The 16,488-nt window shown below is 51.9% G+C and overlaps 1 protein-coding gene and 1 long non-coding RNA gene across 3 annotated transcripts in view; one reads left to right on the forward strand and one right to left on the reverse strand.

The window, feature by feature from the left end:
• Positions 1-6,695: 6,695 nt before the first annotated feature.
• Positions 6,696-14,717, reverse strand: DMRTB1 (DMRT like family B with proline rich C-terminal 1). The gene is made up of 4 exons (XM_036075238.2): positions 14,123-14,717; positions 12,318-12,523; positions 8,810-9,005; positions 6,696-7,606 (listed from the first exon to the last, which is right to left on the reverse strand). Exons 1-4 carry the CDS (start codon positions 14,700-14,702, stop codon positions 7,518-7,520), a joined length of 1,071 nt encoding a protein of 356 aa, XP_035931131.2. The 5' UTR covers positions 14,703-14,717; the 3' UTR covers positions 6,696-7,517.
• LOC118524850 (uncharacterized) overlaps positions 7,860-16,488 on the forward strand; it is a 43,297-nt gene continuing 34,668 nt past the window's right edge. Inside the window, exons 1-3 of one of the 2 annotated variants that reach the window (XR_004911854.2) lie at positions 7,860-8,518; positions 11,144-11,267; positions 15,713-15,859. This is a non-coding gene — a long non-coding RNA (uncharacterized LOC118524850). The remainder of the gene's footprint in view (positions 8,519-11,143; positions 11,268-15,712; positions 15,860-16,488) is intronic. The other variant, XR_004911855.2, reaches the window with a different exon arrangement.

Below are 16,488 nucleotides of genomic sequence, written 5' to 3' on the forward strand. Positions count from 1 at the left end.
CAGAGAAGAGTTTAGGTGGGGGAGTGGTCAGATTGGGGTGTTAGGATGCCCAGATCAGGATCTGAGAGGGAAGCCCCCACCTCATTGTGGGGGCAGCACAAGGCCGGGCCCACCGTCGGTGCCTGATAAGCGCTCACTGACTCTGGGAACAGAACACGGGCTGTTGCGGACGTTGGAGGTGGTGGCTGGCATCACCCCATGACTGATGTGAATATACTGTGGTAGTAAAAAAATTTACTCCAAATTGGAAAAAAAAAAATCTAAAAGCCAGATGTTCAAAAGCACTGGCTTAATTACAGACTGACCGTGAAATGGCCAGGGTTTCAAAACCAGGTATGTTTCACACATTTCAGACCGAGGTGTTATCGCTCATTTTTCCCAAGTGGGGCGAAGGGGGGGGCAATTGTTTTGGCAAATGGCTAACGACGTCAGAAGGCAACTCAGTGTTTGCTGGGGAACTGGCTTAGAGCTGGGAATTAATTGCCCATGAATGTGGAAAAACAGCCAAGTCCCCACAGAATGTTCCATGGACCGCGTCTACTACCCAGAAGAAGAAAGAAAGAAAGAAAAAAGATGTTCTGATTCCAATTATAAAAAGAAAAAAGATGAAGAAAAGACACCACCCAGCAGCTAATTACTGACAGGCCCATGCCTGTGCTAGCTCAAATGCAAGAGCTGACATGATAGAATGTTAGCATCTTACTCTCTGCTGTTAATAAAATGTAGCACAAAGGCTCAGAGGAGCTGTACATCTGCTCACAGGATGCTGCCCAGCTTGGGGAACCCTCCCCGGCCTGCCTGCCTGTTGGCTTGCCACGGCTACAGTGGGATCCCTAGCCTGCGCGTGCAGGGCAGGGGGGGGAAGGATGTCCCGGTGTGGGGAGTGGACAGCCCCAGAAGGAGGGAGACGGCGCGGGCTGGAGCCTGCTGGCCAGGATGCCCTCCGCAGATCAGCTGTGTGCGTGTCACCGGCTGAGGGTCTCTGAACGCTGAGGGGTCAGCTGGATGGCCCCACTTGAGAAGAAAATTCCAGCAGGAGAAAAACATGTATAAAATTAACAGTCACAGCAAACGATTGGAAACCACCTCAAAGTCTCATAGCAGGGCACTGGTTAAGTAAAGGACGAGGCATCCCTTTAACGAAATACTACACAGGGGCTAACAAGAACGAGACAGCCAGGAGGCTCTCCAAACTTGAATGCGGAAGTTCACGACTGGGGTCAGGGAGTGAATTAAGGGCTCTGTGAACTTGGCTGGGGAAGAATTACATCTTAATTTTCGCTAACCTCTAACTGTAATTCAGTGTTTCCTTCAATTATGAATTTAGGCCGCAAACCCTGGAAGAATTATCAGTGATTTGGTCACCAGAGAAGTCACCGATTTTCTCATACGGCTTTACAGTTGCTGCAGGTACCTCAGAAATATCAATTACATCACGACTCTGAAACTATTAATAATTACACCCACCGCTCGATCTTGTTATTTAATGCATTAGTAAAGAAATGCATGTATTACTAAACCACAAATGTATTTCTCTATTTTGACAAGTATATTAAACATAATTGGTTTCCTCTGTAACCTTATGTGTTTTATTTTATCCATTTAAAACACTACTCTGTGAAGGGGTCAGAGGCTTTCCCAGACTGACAAAGGGGTCCATGGCTCAAAAAAAGCTCAGAAGCCCCGATCTGGTGTTAATGAAAAGAGAAATGTGCAGAACAGCATGGATCATATGCTACCATTTGTGTGGCTTTTTTTTTTTTTTTTAAGCAGATCAATGGAACAGATTAAAAACCTCAGAAATAGACCCACACAAGTAGGCTCAATTGATGTTTGACAAAGGTGTAAAAACAATTCAATGGAGGAAGGACGGTCTTTTCAATATATGGTGCTGGGGCACTGGGACATCCATGGGCCAAAAAAAAAAAAAGGAGACTTCAACCTAAACTTCACACCTTATACAAAAATTAACTCAAATGTAACAGGTAAAAGTGAATCTGAATAAATGGGTGGGCTGTACCAATGTCAATGTTCTGGCTGTGATCTTATACTATAGTTTTGCATCATGTAACCATTGGGGTAAACTGGGTCAAGCGTCCATGAGATTTCTCTGTATTATTTCCGACAAGTGCATGTGAATATATAATTATCTCAAAATTAAAGATTAGTTCAACAAAATAAAGCTTGTACAAACTGTCTCTGGGAGGAGACACACACAGAAAGGGGGACATTGCTGAGGAGAGAAACAAGAGGGGACAAGGGAAGTGGGGGAAAATCTGTTTCTGGCTTATACTTATAAATTGTGTACGATTTCCATGCATTCCTTATATTCACAATTAATTATTTTTAAAGAAAAACAAACAAACATCTCCCGGGGAGAGATGAAGAAATGAGCATGAGAAGAAATTATCCCAGTCAAAGTCAAAACTATTTCCTAGGTTACACTTGAATTGCAAGCATTATTATTGATAAATTTCCCAGCAACCCTGTGAAAGGATTTCAATTAAAATATTAATATGTTATTAATACTCATTTCCTTAAAAACTGACTTCATGCTTCTTTGTTCCAATTTTCAAAATGAAATTACAGGGCTTGGGGGAAAATAATTTAAATGATTTCATTCCTTGTGTGAGAACTGAGCCGAGTTGCTGTGTGTACGCAGCCTGTCCACATCTTGAAGAGCAGCTGGGCTGGGCAGCACATCCCAGGGGGCTCCACAACCTCCCAAGACTCATACCTCTCCCTTGTGGGGGAGCAAGAGAGCATAAGATGGCTAGGACCTCAGCTCTAGACTCGGGTGGAACTGGGATTTAGCCCCAGCTCTGCCACTTATAGACAGTAGAGCCAAGCACAAGAACCTGACCTCTGTAGGCGTCGATCTTGCCCTCTGCAGACGGGGGTATTATGGTGCCTGCCTGGGGGGTGGGGGTCACTGGGAGAATTCACAGAGAGAATTTGTGGAAAGTGCTCAGTACAGTGCCTGGTACATGGGGAGCACCGGGAAGTCAAGAGCCACAGCTACTGGGCTTTGCAAGTCTTCACCACCGGACACAGTTTTAAAGAAGAGGCTGCTGACAGTCATCCGATGATACAGGTACCACAGACACCCTACGCCGAGGTGGCATCCGAGGTGGTATTCCATGCAAGAGCTCCCTGCGTTCTCAGCACGCCCCTGAACCAATGTTACGGGGGGCAAAGGGAGGCCAGAGAGGATATGGATTGTGCCCAAGAACACACAGCTAGGGACAGGCAAGGAGGAAGAGCAGGGCCTGAAGACCCTGAGCCTTGGCCAATGAGAAGAGGCCATGACTCATCCAGGGTCTCTGAGCAGCTCCCCAGTAAGAGGAACGTAGGCCCAGGTCCACCAAGACTACAGCACCCAGGAGTGGAAGGAGATGTGAGGATCCCCAGAGCTGCAGAGAGAGAGGATCTCGTCCCCTGCCCCGGGCCCCAAGGGGTGTGTTTTGTCTACAAGAAGGTGCAGAACACCCCCACTCTCCAGGAAGACTGGAGGGGGGGTGTCATGGTGGAAGAGCTCTCCAGGAGGGTTTTGGGGACCAAACCTATTAGTGCAGCCTTAGAAGACACACCTCCTTGCTCCACACGAACCCTAAGAACAAGCATTCTGTCAGTCCTGGCTCACACAGTGGTGCTTACGGTGAACCCCAGGCCACGATCAGAGCTCAGGCACCAGCAGGTGCTGACCGCCTTCAGGCCCAGAGATCCCAAGAGCCCTTGCCACACCGGTCACCACGATGCCTACTTTAGCATTGCCTCAGGGGGCCCTGGGTGCTGTGGTCAGAAGGTGGCAGTGGTTTCGAGAGGCCAATGTCCTTAGGCCACTCTCCCTATGCTATGTTAGAACCTGCTCAGAAACTAGGGTGCATTCACCTGGTTTAAAAACAAATCTGAAGATAGTAACTCAGGGAGAAATGGATATTACAAACTCTATAACTGTGCTCAGGGATGTATGTGGCCCTCTGCACCCCCTTGGTCACTTAGAAGCTATATGACTTTGGGCAAATCCCTATCCCTCTCTTTGCCTCACTTTCCTTCATCAAATAGGGATAATACACCTCTTCCCTGGCTTGTTGTGAGGATTCAGTGAGGGAAGGAGTGTGGTGCTTGGCACACAGTGTAGTCTCAGCAAAGGCTCACTCCCTGTTCCTCTGCCCCGTGTGGACTCCCAGCAGACAGAGCACAAACATTAAGGCAAAAGATGCTGCGGTGGGTGGCCAGAGGCAGGGCAACTCAACTCTCCACCCCAAATGCCCAAGGTGACCCTGAGATTCAGCTTTTCGTTCTGTAACAGGCACTCGATAGTACTTGCCTCACCAATGCTGAGCCCACACTGGGAGCTGGGGACACAGGGACAAACGACACCTTGTCTCTGCCTCCAGGAAGCTTGAAGACTTGTGGGAGGAGGGACATCTACTCAGTGGGGTCCGGGTGAGAAAGGGCGACAGAGGGCCTGGACAGGCCCTGCAGAAGCCTCCTAACCCAAGCTGAGGTGGCCTGGAGGAGGCGGCAGCGGAGCTAAGATGAGTAGGTGAAGCTGGAAGGAGTCTAGGTAGAGGACTCCGCATGTGTGAAAGTGCAGAAAGGAGAGAAAGGAGAGGAACAAGCCAAGGGACTGGGGTCGGGGTTGGGACTGGTGTCTGAAGACGGATAGAAGGGCACCTATTTCACAGGCAGGGCAGTGCAAAGATGATTGCTGAGCAGTTGGCAATCACACAGCCCAGCCTAGAGGCTCATCATTTTGATCTCCCCGGGAGATCCCAGGTCTCTGGGGGGCGCTTCAAGCCGGGCGCTGCAGAAAAACTATTCCTTCGGCTCCGCGGGCGTCGGACCTGCGCGCTTCTCTGTGGCCAGTCGCTAGGCAACGGGCCCCGCCCACAGTTGCTGCCCGCGCGCCCCCCTGACGGCGCTCTGATAGTACATCCGGCGTCAGGCAATGCCCGCCAGCTGCCTTCCAGAACATTCTCCCAGCTTATAGCCAAGCCTCAGTCGTCAGGGATGAGTAGTGCTGCTGCTGGCTCCGTTTCTCTCTTCCCATACTTTTCTGCCTGGACCTGGCAGACTCTACTCCTGCAAGACCGGGCTGGGCCAGCCTGTGAGGAGAAGAGGCTGGAGAGGTGGGCAGGCTGACTGTGTTGAAGATGTTGGCCCCAGACCAGTAGGGAGCCATAGAAGGTGTGTGACCAAGGTAGCAACATGCGCAGATCTGGTGTTTCAGTGCTCATGCCACTGCTGCTGAAGGATAGCCTGGAGGAACAGGGCATTCAGGGAGCACAGACTGGATTGACTGGGAAGGCTACAGAGAGCAGGGGTCCAGTGACCCCTCTGAGGTAAGTAAGCATGGTGAGAACAAGCTGGGGCTATCAGAACTTGGGCTTCACACCAGGGGTAAGGGAGGAAGGCAAGTCTCCAACCCTGCCCCACGGTTGTCTTTTCACCCCATCTGGCAAGTTTCCAGGAAAGATGCTAGTCTCCAGAGATTCATCAGATCATAGGCCTGTAGGAGAACTGAGCAATTGTCCCCTCTGTGGAGTCCTGTGGACGTGGACTCCAGCAACAGGACACTGCCCTTCTCAGCAGGCCAGAGCTTCCAATCTCAAACCCCACAGGCTAAACAAACATCCTGTGTCGTTGCATTGGTCTGGAATGTTATGGAGTCCATGTGGTCAGACTCTCATACCTCTCTGTGTGCACTGATCAGAAATACTTTAATGCAGCTTGGTTGAAAAATCTTTCAAAACATGGAGTCTAAAATAAAAGTGTAATGAATAAATAGGGGCACTAATCCAGCCTTACTTGGCCGTACTGACAGGCCAGGGTCCAATGAGGTCAGGGGGAATGGGGCCAACTGGAAACCAGGGCTCCTGCGGTCCTCTGAACCTAGGGGCAGGACCAGCACTGTTGTGAGGGGAGGGCTGGGGTGGGAGGAGCTTCAGCCTCAAAACCAGGCTAGTCCAAAATCACATCATCTGGTCCAGACTGAAGCCAATGCTGACCTACAGGCCTTGGCATACTTAGGTCGGCCCCACTGAAAGAATCGTCTGTAAAGCAGTAACTGGAACATTCCTAGGACTGTATCCTGCTCCAGTGCCTTCCAGCAGAGCAGGCCCAGGCCCAGCCACCGCACTGACGCTGGGAGAACAGCCAAGCATCACTTCTCAGCGATTGTCCTGCCACCTGTCCTATAAGGGTGCTGGGACACCCCTGCCTATAGGCCAGGCAGGAAGCAGGGCAGCCTGTTTTCTTGACTCCAGTCCTTCCCTGGACAGAGAACAAGACACGGTCTCTCACCCAGAATCCTTCACTCTAGTCCCCTACTCTGTGCAACCCCCTACTGGGAGTGCCTACTTTCACCTTCAAGATGGAGTTGAGACCCCAACTTCTCCAGAAGGTCTTCTCTGCCACCCCCACAGCTGGGTGAGGGAAACTAAAAGAAATCTTTATATTTTGGGTCTGCATCAGATTTGCTCAAAAGGTCTCCACTGCTTAAAAAAAATGGTGATAATACCAATGATAGTCAGAAATCTAGTAGCCTGGCCCAAGCCTCTCGCTGGCTAACAGAGGCAAAGGGAGAGGGGAGGTAGGTTAGGGAGGGACCTGCCAGACCCAGACCCGACCCCTTACCCAACACCATCCTCCCACAAGGATTTAAAGAGAGAATAAACCTTCCACGACAATTTCTACTGCTTATTTTATTTCAACAGTCTACTGTCCCCAGAGAAGAAACGGATACAGAGGTGATTTAGAAGCACCATTCTACTCTCCGAGAACAGCATCAGTGCTTATGAACAGCCTACTTTTTAAAGTTGGCAATCACTATAAAAATATCAAATAGTCAAACTTTAATAGATTTTTTTTAACCAGAAATGATGCCTATAGTGGCTTAAACTTTATGGAGGGGAGATGAAGCAGGCTCAGCGGTCAGAATGCTTAGTGAAGCCCCGTGGAGAAGGGGCAAGGGGCAGTGGCCAGGCAGCCCTCGCGGGACAGGGCAGCAGGGAGGGACGCTGCAGAACCGGCTGTCAGCGCCCGGGGCCCCGCTGCCCACACCAGCCACCCAGATGTGCGGGGGCGCTTGGTGTCCGTGCTGCCCCCAGCTGGGACCAGACAGAGGCAGAAGCAGGAGGCTGAACTAGATGGGGCCTCCTGTGCTAGAGCGGGGCCTGAGGAAATCAAAGAGCGCACCTGGGAGTGAGTTTAACAGCCACACAACCCAGACTCGGTTAAATTCATTCCTAAATGTGAGCTTCCACCAGCCTCGCAATCCTCAGAGCCCTGGCCCTCCCCTGCTAACCATCCTCCACGCTCCTGGTCAATCCCACATCTCAGGATTGAGAGAACTTTAGAAATCACCCTCCTCCCTCCTGTCTTGAAATGGAAATTAACTGCCATCTTATACCTACCACTATCCTTCCTCCCTACACATGGCCGAATGCGGACAAGAACATCATTGCTGTTACACCCCCACGCCCCCAGCCCACTGGCCCCAGTGCCCGGGCCTAGTCAGACGGCTCCTGAGAGGGCGGCTGGCTGGGCTCACGGGGTGGCGCCTCGGGCCCCTCCGCGTCCTGGTCCTGGTCCTGGTCATCTGTGAAGGACAAAGAGGAGGGGCTGGATTTACAAAGAGGGGAATGACCTACTTTCAGAGGTAGACTTTCTGTAAGGCAGTCTCACCATCCCCAGCCCCAGCGGAGAACACCTTTGCCGTTCCTTTGCTAGGTGTCCGGACGCTGGCCACGCAGCCACGGCCCCGTGACACAGACTCCAGCTCACCCTCGAGCTCTGCCTGTCGCCAGCTGGTGGCGAGAAGCAAGCTACCCTGCAGCTCTGAACCTCAGCGTCTTTCTGCCTCACAACATCACGTCAGCAAGGGGATGACAGGAAATAAGAACGAACGCTAACGCCCTCCCCGGGGTCAGGTCCCCAGAATCCCCTCCTGAGGTAGGCACCATCGGTCCACTTTGGCAGAAGGTGAAGCTGAGGCACAAGGAGCGCATGGACTTGCCGCGGGTCCCACAACCGCTAAGTGCTGGAGTCGGGACACCCAGGCCGTCTGGCTCCGTGGCCCGCGTGCTTCACGCCACATACAATCTCTCCGGCCTGTGCACCCAGGCGTCTCACACACAGCAAGTGTGCAGTAGGCCTCGCTTCCTTTCCCTGAGGAGCCTCACGGAAGGACTGAAAGGGAAAAAAATCCTAGAACCTTTAAAGCTGCAAGAGCCCTCAAAAGGAAACCGAAAGCATTTTTACATCCGAAACGTGCGTGGACTGTCACAGGAACTCTGCGACAGGTCCCACTTTACAGACGAGAAGACGGGCCTAGCTCCCGGTCTGACTCTCCACAGAGCGGCCCGGGGCAGAGGGCCATCCCTGGCGGCCCCAGCCCAGCTCCAGCTGCTGCTCCTTGCCTGGCCGGAGAGGCCCAGCCGAGCCAGAGAAGCCTGGCCCCTCGGGTCTCCGGCCCGCGCCACCCCCGCCGCACCTCCGCCTGCAGGCGCTGGTAAGGGCAGGGAATTAGCATTGCAGCCGGAGCCAGACGGGTTCTGTGGAAACCCGCGCGCTGCCATCTGCCATTTACATATGCGAGACCCTCTCTGGGTTCCACTGGTTTTCGCACCTGAGACTGAGGACCCCCTCTCTCAGATGCTTGCATATGGAATAAAGGGAGGGGTTTAGGGCAAGAGCTCATCCCGGGGCCCAGTGCGGCCCTTCTCTCACTTCAGATTAGGCCCCCTGCCTCCAGAAAGTCTTCCTGGCTCCCCAGAAGCTGACGGACGGGAGCCCCACTTACCAGCGGTCTCCTTGTCCGTATCAGACGGGACAGCGAGAGAGAAGGAGGCCGGCGGCGGGGGCGGTGGCAGCGGCGGCAGGAAGTGGAGCGCAGACAGGAAGCCCGGCGGGAGGAACTGAGGCTGCGGGGCTGGTGGCGGCGGCGGCGGCGGCGGCGGGTAGTAGCTGGGCTGGAAGTCTCCCACCGGCTCGGGCACCTGCGGGGCACACGCAGCCCACAAGCCAGAAAGGGAGAGGGTTAGCCAGACAGCCTGGGCAAATGGGTCTCAGGCTCCTCAATGGGGGGCTCCCCAAGGGGTAGATTCACCAGTGTGGCCCCCACACCTGGGGACAGAGCACTTGGGACAGGGTGTTTGGCCAATACCCCCCAAATGACTGGAGGCAAGAAGAAATTCAGACACATCTCAGGTGAGCCTGGGGAACAGCCACACAGTCACACTGAGACCTTTTGTATATGCACAGATCTGGGCCCTCCTTCCACCCTCATGACCCCAGGAGGGAGGTTCTAGTACCCTCCTCGTGATAATGATGGCACACAGGGTCCATGAGGGGCAGCTTCGGGCCCAGGGCCACAGGGCTGGTAAGCAGCGGAGGCAGAACTGGATCCGTCTGTCAGACTCTACCGCTCCGTGCTGGGGAAGGGTCCGAATGCATCCCAACCCCCCGTGGTCCCTTTTCCTGATACAGCTAAGGACTTAGACTCTATAGAGTCGGGGGGCCTTTGGAGGCCCTATTCCAACACCACAGAAGAGCTGGGTGCAGTGCAGCCGTTCCTGAGGCAAGGGCAGCTGGGGACCCCAGCAAAGCGACTCTGGCGGGCAGCCCTCTGTGTGGCTGCCCCTTCTTCCGAACATGGAAGCCACGCTTGTGCCACGGGTCGCTAAGGCTGGAATGGGGGCGTCTGGAGGGAGGACTACACAAGCTTAGCACTGAACAGACAAAGACGTGAAAGCAATAAAAAATCATAATGAATTTCAGATGTAGTTCCTCTTATTTACTTCTGCATCCAGAAACTTCAGAGCACTTTACAAGCTGTGTTCTGGAGAACGCTAGTGTCCTGTAAGATATTTTATGTGCTCTTAAAAGTGTTCTTTGACAAAGGAGTTTGAGAAACCCCACGCACTGCCCCCACATCGGTGAGTCACACATGAGCACATTAAAGCCTTGAGGCAGTCTGCAAAAATCTCTTTAGATTAACCCAGCATTTCCTAACAAGGAAGAGAAGAAAGCCCACCTTCAAGTATCTACTACGTGCCAGGCCCTGTGCCAGGCACTTTCCAGGCATTACAGCTTCTTCAATCCGTCAATGGCCCTATGAGATAGGTACTCGTTCCCCTACTGCCAGAGTGAGAACCTGAGTCAGACCCTCAGAGGTTAGATGGCTTCCCCAGGCCATTTGGCTAGTAAACAGTGGAGGCAGGACTGGATCCCAGGTCTGTCCAGCCCTGAGCTTGTGCTGTTTTATGGGAAGACAACAGAGGAAGTGAAGAAGCAGCAAATGGGACAGGGACACAGGAAGACAAGGCTGAAGACATCTCTGGGGAGTATCTCAGAGCCCAGGCAGGGGGCAGCAGGACAAGGATGAAAGCAATTCATAGGCTCTCGGGTTTGAAACAGTATCAGAAATAAATGCCTGATCCTCTCTCCAGACGTGAAGGGGGTAGGAAGGGGGATTATTAGGGCTTTAATTCCAAGCTGCTCAGCCAAGTCTCTCCCTGGATCACAGCTCCTGCCTGGGGCCTGTGGTGGCAGCTCAGGCCCCGATAAACCAACTGAGATCACACTCTTAACAAAGGCCGTCTGGCAAGCCTGTCAATCAGAGCTCTACCCTGGACGCCAGGCTCCATCCGAGCTTCTGTGTGAGCAGACGGTGGGTGCGTGCTCCACTTGGCCAGAGCCCCCTCTTTGTGTGAAGCCTGGAGGCACTGTGCTCTCCTTGGGCTGCAATGGGGTGGCCAGCACCCACAGAGTTCAGGTGTGGCGGGGGTGCTGGTGAGAGTCAAGGGCCATGTCTGCTCTGTCTCTGCATGACAGACATACCTTGGGAAGGAGAAAGTGAGTGCCAGGGGCCCAGACTTGGGGTGAATGCTGTTACTGACCAGCTACGTAATCTGAATACCAGGCCCTCCCTCCCCAGTTTTGTGACCATAAACGAATACCTAACTTCTCGGAGTCTTCTTCCTCTACTCTATAGTGGGGTAATACAGCGTACCCTGAAGGCTCCCATAAGGGTCAGTAGGCAACCCTGGAAATTATCAAGACCAGTGGTTTTCAAACTCTTTCCCTTGAATCAATGGAAAATGACTTATGTAAAACTTTACAATGTCTAAAACAGACAGAAGAGATCCTGCTGGGGCTGCAGCCGGAGTGGGGACCCAGCGCCCTGTGTGCCTGACCTGTGTGGACACATCTGGGAGGGCATCTCACTGGCTCCGCTCTGCAGCTAAGACTCTCGGCCGGTATGTAAATGTCCAGTGTTCCTCTTTCTTTTCAATCACTTTCCACATTAAACAAGGAAGCCTGCTCTGTCCTCACTCTTTTCTACCCTCCCCGCAAGAGAAACATCTCTCTAACACCCAGGTTAGGCTTTCCGCTCTGAGAGAGGGAGGAAAGGTAATGGTGGTCTACGTTTCCGTGAACGTGAGCTACATTAGAACCGACCTGCCCCACAGGTCCAGCCCAATGGGGCCAAGTCAGGACTAGTTACCCAGGCCTCTGACTATCCTGCAGTCCTGACCAGCCTCAGGGTTGCCAAGAGGTCTGGTCTGGAAGAAGCTGGTAACCAAGGCCACAAAACCTGTTCACCCCGACTTGTACCTCACACAACAGAGACGGCCTGACTACTCAGTATTCAAAATTCCAGGCTTAAAGAGCACAGCAGTTAGTAAAGGACCACTGATCTTACAAAAAGATTAAACCTCATCCATTCTTTCAACAAATATTCCCTGAGGTGACAGGTGTTTGGGGAAGGTTTCCCTATTCTTCATGATTAAGCTTCAATTCCTCCTGAAAGGTGCCTGAAGTCTCAAGTGGCCCATACCTTTGGGCAGGGGACCTACCGTCTGCTCCTGGCTCTGCCCTCAACAGTGTGGTGCCAGGACAGTGAGAGTTCTTTCCTGGTGCCCAGCAAAATGAAGCACACTTCCGGCCCCAGCATGCAGTGAGTCCAGGCTAACGGTCACTCACTCAGTCAGTGATACCGTGCGGCTGTCCCCCAGGCTTTTCCAAGCTATGTCTGCATTCCTTCTTGCCTGATCCTGCAGCTCTGAAAAGCACATGCCACAGCCCAGACAGCCAGGCCAAGCCATTTACACGCAAATGGACCTGCCTACATGTGTGCACTCCGAGAGGTGAGCACTGCACACGGTCAATGTTGTGTCCATCCTGCCAGTGCTCAGGGCCTGGCACAGACTGGCCCATCGGTTCGCTTCCTGGGACTGAGGATCCATAAGAGCAATAGGGCATCTGGGATAAGGAGGAACCGGGAAAGGAATGGAGATGGGACTTACCAAGGCTCCTCCATGGAAGTGGCTGCAGGACACATGCCGGAAGTCCCGCTGCAGGGGGATCCCCGGAGTGGGGGATCCATCCTGGTAGCCCAGTGGGAATGGGCAGTAGGAATGCATGTTGGAGCAGCTGGGGTACAGCTTGGAAGGCTCTCTCTCCAGGTACTCGGACCCCACCACACAATCTGAGCTAATGCTCAGAGAGAGCCCTGAAAAGGTAAGCAATGAAGGAAGTGTTAAAAACACACAGAGCTAGAGAAAAGAGCATCACATCACTGTACAAAGGTAGCAGCACAACACTCAAAGCCACTTATAAAGAACTCCCACGTCCATTATGCTTTTGATCCTCCCTGCTTTTTAAGCCCTTCAGCCATGTCCCACTGCTCTTAGAAAAAGTCCTTGGCACAGCCATAAAGCCTCATGAGGGCTGGTTCTTGCCTCCACTCCAGCCTCCTCACACACTATAACCTAGCAGTTTCTCCTTTCTCATCAACCTCAAGGCCTTTGCAGATGCTGTTCCCTCAGTTTAGAAGGCTTTTCCCCCCAACCCCACTGTGCCTCAGTGAGTCCTCAGTACTCAGCTCCTACTCTTCCCTCAACCACAACTAAACCATCAGTTATCAGAACTCTATACATTGATTTGCGTGATTCCTTGATCAGCGCTGTCCCTCCCACAAGGACAAGATCCTTGAAGGCAACAAAAGTGACTTTTCCCCCTTTGGTTCTTCGTCACTAGTGTTGGGCACAGTTAAGTACTCAGTCCCTGTTGAGATGGAACAGAGAAAGGCCCTGTGTCCATGGAAAGGTATCTTCTAGAATTGCTGTTTCAGGTCTGCCTTCCCCCTCTAGTTTCCTGGGGATCTAAATTTTCCTAGAATGTCCCAGAAGGCAGAAATGGCCTTCAGAGAACATCCAGGCCAATCCCCTTAGCATAGAGGGGAGAGACTGCCACAGAAGGAAGGAGCTTGCCTAAGGTGACTGAGCAGTCTCCCGGCCTCCTGTGCTCCTTCTACCACAGTGCCCTAGAGAAAACCAAAAAAAAAAAAAAAAAAAAAAAAAATCATGTGTCTGCACCCAAAAAGAGCCTCAAATCTGTATATGACTTGAAACTGTACTTTTAATACTGAAAACCACCAAAACATAAGGAACCATGTAACTTATGCATATGGTGGGAGCGGTGGAAAAAGAGGTAATATCAAGAGACCAACTGTTCTCCAGTGGGGCACAGAGAACTGTCTCATTCCCACTCCTCGCTAAAGGGCGGAAATGGGTGTGCAGGCGCATTGCGCCAGGGCCCTTCCAAAGGAAGTTGGCTGGGAGGAGCCTCCAGCGGCTGGAAAGCGAAGAGTGCGCAGGCGCAGTCATCATTGCGTACGCCCGCCCACAGGGGCGTCTTGAAGACGGCGCCACCAGCCCAAGAAAAGGGCGGGAAGAAGTGCGCAAGTGCAGTAGGGCCCATCTCGCTAGGGCGTCTTCCTGAAGAAGCCACAGCTAAGGGGATTGGGGGCCATTTTCTTTCTCCCAAGACAGAAAGGCAAGAAGCTAAATGTTAAAAGCCGTCAGAATCACCCATTCCTTTCTAGCTCTCTTTTTACCTTTTTGCAAAATGGCCTCCAACCCAAATCTCTATTTAGAGAACAGTTTTCCACAGCAAGAGTACCTCTGAAAGCATTTACCCACCCCCACCCCAAGGGCCCATCCCGGTACGATCCCGGGTGGCCTGGGCCGCCAGCGTGGGGCACGGGGAGGCTGCAACCCGGAGAGGCATCCCAGGCGGGGCGAGGCCACGCGGGGCCCGGGAATCTTACCGAAGTCGGCGAACGGCGGGCTGGGCACGGGCCGCAGCGGCCTGCGCAGCTCCAAGCGGCCGGAGTAGCCCTTGCCTGCGGCCTCCGCCCCGAGCTGGAGCCCCACGGAACTGGGCACGGCTACAGTGGCTCGTTCGCTCAGCCCCACGTGGCCGCGGCCGCCCAGAACTGGCTGGAAGGCACTCGGGCCCGGGCTCGGGCCCCGCGGGGGCCTCTCCGGGAAGCCCGCGGCCACGCGGCACTCCGGGCCTACCTCCCGGTCTCCCGAAACTGCCAGCGGAAACAGCTGGCGGAGGCTTGAGCCCGGGGCGGCGGCCGCAGCCCCAGACAACAGCTCCGGCCGGTGCGCGCCAAGGGCCATCTCCGGCTCCTCCTCGGAGGCCTGCCTCTTGAGCACCTTCTGCGCTGCCATAATCTTCTGGCGCTCGGTGATCAGGGAGCACTTCTCGCAGGTGCACTGCTTCCAGCGGCACTTGCCCGCGTGGCCCTTGACCGGCACCAGGAAACCATGGTTCCGGCACCGCGAGCACTTGGGGGTACGCAGCATCTTGTCGGCCAGCTTGGCAGGGTCTGCCTTCATAGCACAACCGCTACCTCTGGAAGCTGCGGAGCGAATGCAGCGAGGACGAGCGGCGTCCCACAAGTCTCTGGTGCTGGGGCTTTTGGATACATTTGTAACAAAGTGGTTCTCAGTAGGTCCCGGGAGCTGCACGGGACCCTTGCATTTTCCCTCCTTTTTTGAAGTGCAGAATTTGAGACTTTGTGTGTCTTGGTTAATTACATGCAAGGGATTGGACTGAATAAATTCTTCATGGAATGCTATTGCATGTATGTCATCTGGGTTATCTGAAGTCTTACCGATTTAATTTTCCAAACTTTCTATTCCCGCCACACCATAGACAGAAGGTATTTTTGTAACTTCAAAAGAGGCGGAGTGATAGTCAACGGTCCACAGATTTAAAGCTCCAGAAGTATGGATCTCTCAAACCCATTCCAGGAGAAAAGCAGCCTAAGAGGCAAACCGTGCTTCTCCTTCCAAAAGTTGCTGCTTCTGCTGAATTTCATTTCTCTCCCCCGCTGAGAAGCAGCGGCTCACAGTGATGCTTCCAGAATAGTCTCAAGAGCTCAGTGCAGTGTGATAGTTGCTCAAGGGTGTGCCCTAATAGCAAGAGTTTTGTTGGTATAGAAATGCCTTTCCAGCAAATGGTGCATTGCTGTTGCTGATGCCTTCCAAAGTAAAGCATACTTTAGACAGGGTATTTTAGCATGAGCTTTTACCATTCTTACTTTGCCATGAATTTAGTTATCCCTGTAAAGCAGCCCAAATTTTGGGTCATCTGAAAACTGGCACAAACTTCATAGTTTTCCAATGCTACTAAATTAATTCATTTTCTTGATAGAAATGTATGACACTCTGAGGTCTTTTTTTTCCAGGTCCAAAAAAATGGGGAAAAAATGGATCACTAACACCTATGTTGAAAAGCTTATAATCATAGGATCAGTTATATTTAAGGAGGTAGTTATACTTAAAACCTGGCTAAAATGTGTGTGTTTTAAACTGACCTCTTTCTGAAATTTTCTGTCTGGTAGCAGAATGGCAGAAGCGAGGCCTGGTGTCCACCTTGATTTTGCGGAGCTCTTGGTTGCGGCTGGCTCCTTTGCGCTTCTCACCAGAGGCCTGACAATAGGGAATGGTTGCAGTTCTGCGGCTGATTAGAAACCCAGAGCTGAACAAAGGTTTGTAAAGCCCTTTTCTGCTTTAAAGAAACATATTCTTCATTTTAATAAGAGGGCAAAAGTATACGCTTCCTGTATTATTTGGCCCTTCAGGGATTTCACTGGTAATTTTACATCCATTTAGAGAGATCTAGGTTTGTCTCTGCTTTGCTCTACACCCTCTATCTTAGTTTTTGATTTTAAATATATGGTCCTGTAGATAAAAGGACAGGAAAGCTCGTTTTCTGACTCTACCAATTCAAAATGTCTAATTTTTTCACTGAACTTCTCATTTGAAAACGGTACTTAAAAATCATAGTTACAATACTGCTGTCAAAAAAATCTGGAGCATAAGCTGCATTGTTTCATGATAAGGTCATATTCTGCATTATCAAATTTAAATTTTAACATCAAATAACATGGGAGGATGAGACAAAAAAAGAAAACTACTCTCATTTACATTTCATGCTTGACCACCCAAGCTCTCTTCATTTTCCTATTAATGATTTAAAGGAAAATCCTATTCAAAGCCAACTATTTGAATTAACATATTTTGGCCTTGTTAACTACAAAATGCTTCCATATTTACTTCATAGCTTTAGGGGCAAAATATACCCAAGGTGATGTGAATTTGCATCATGCTTTGAGAA

The sequence above is a fragment of the Halichoerus grypus genome, chromosome 5 (genome assembly GCF_964656455.1).
Source record: "Halichoerus grypus chromosome 5, mHalGry1.hap1.1, whole genome shotgun sequence".
NCBI classification, from domain to species: domain Eukaryota; kingdom Metazoa; phylum Chordata; class Mammalia; order Carnivora; family Phocidae; genus Halichoerus; species Halichoerus grypus.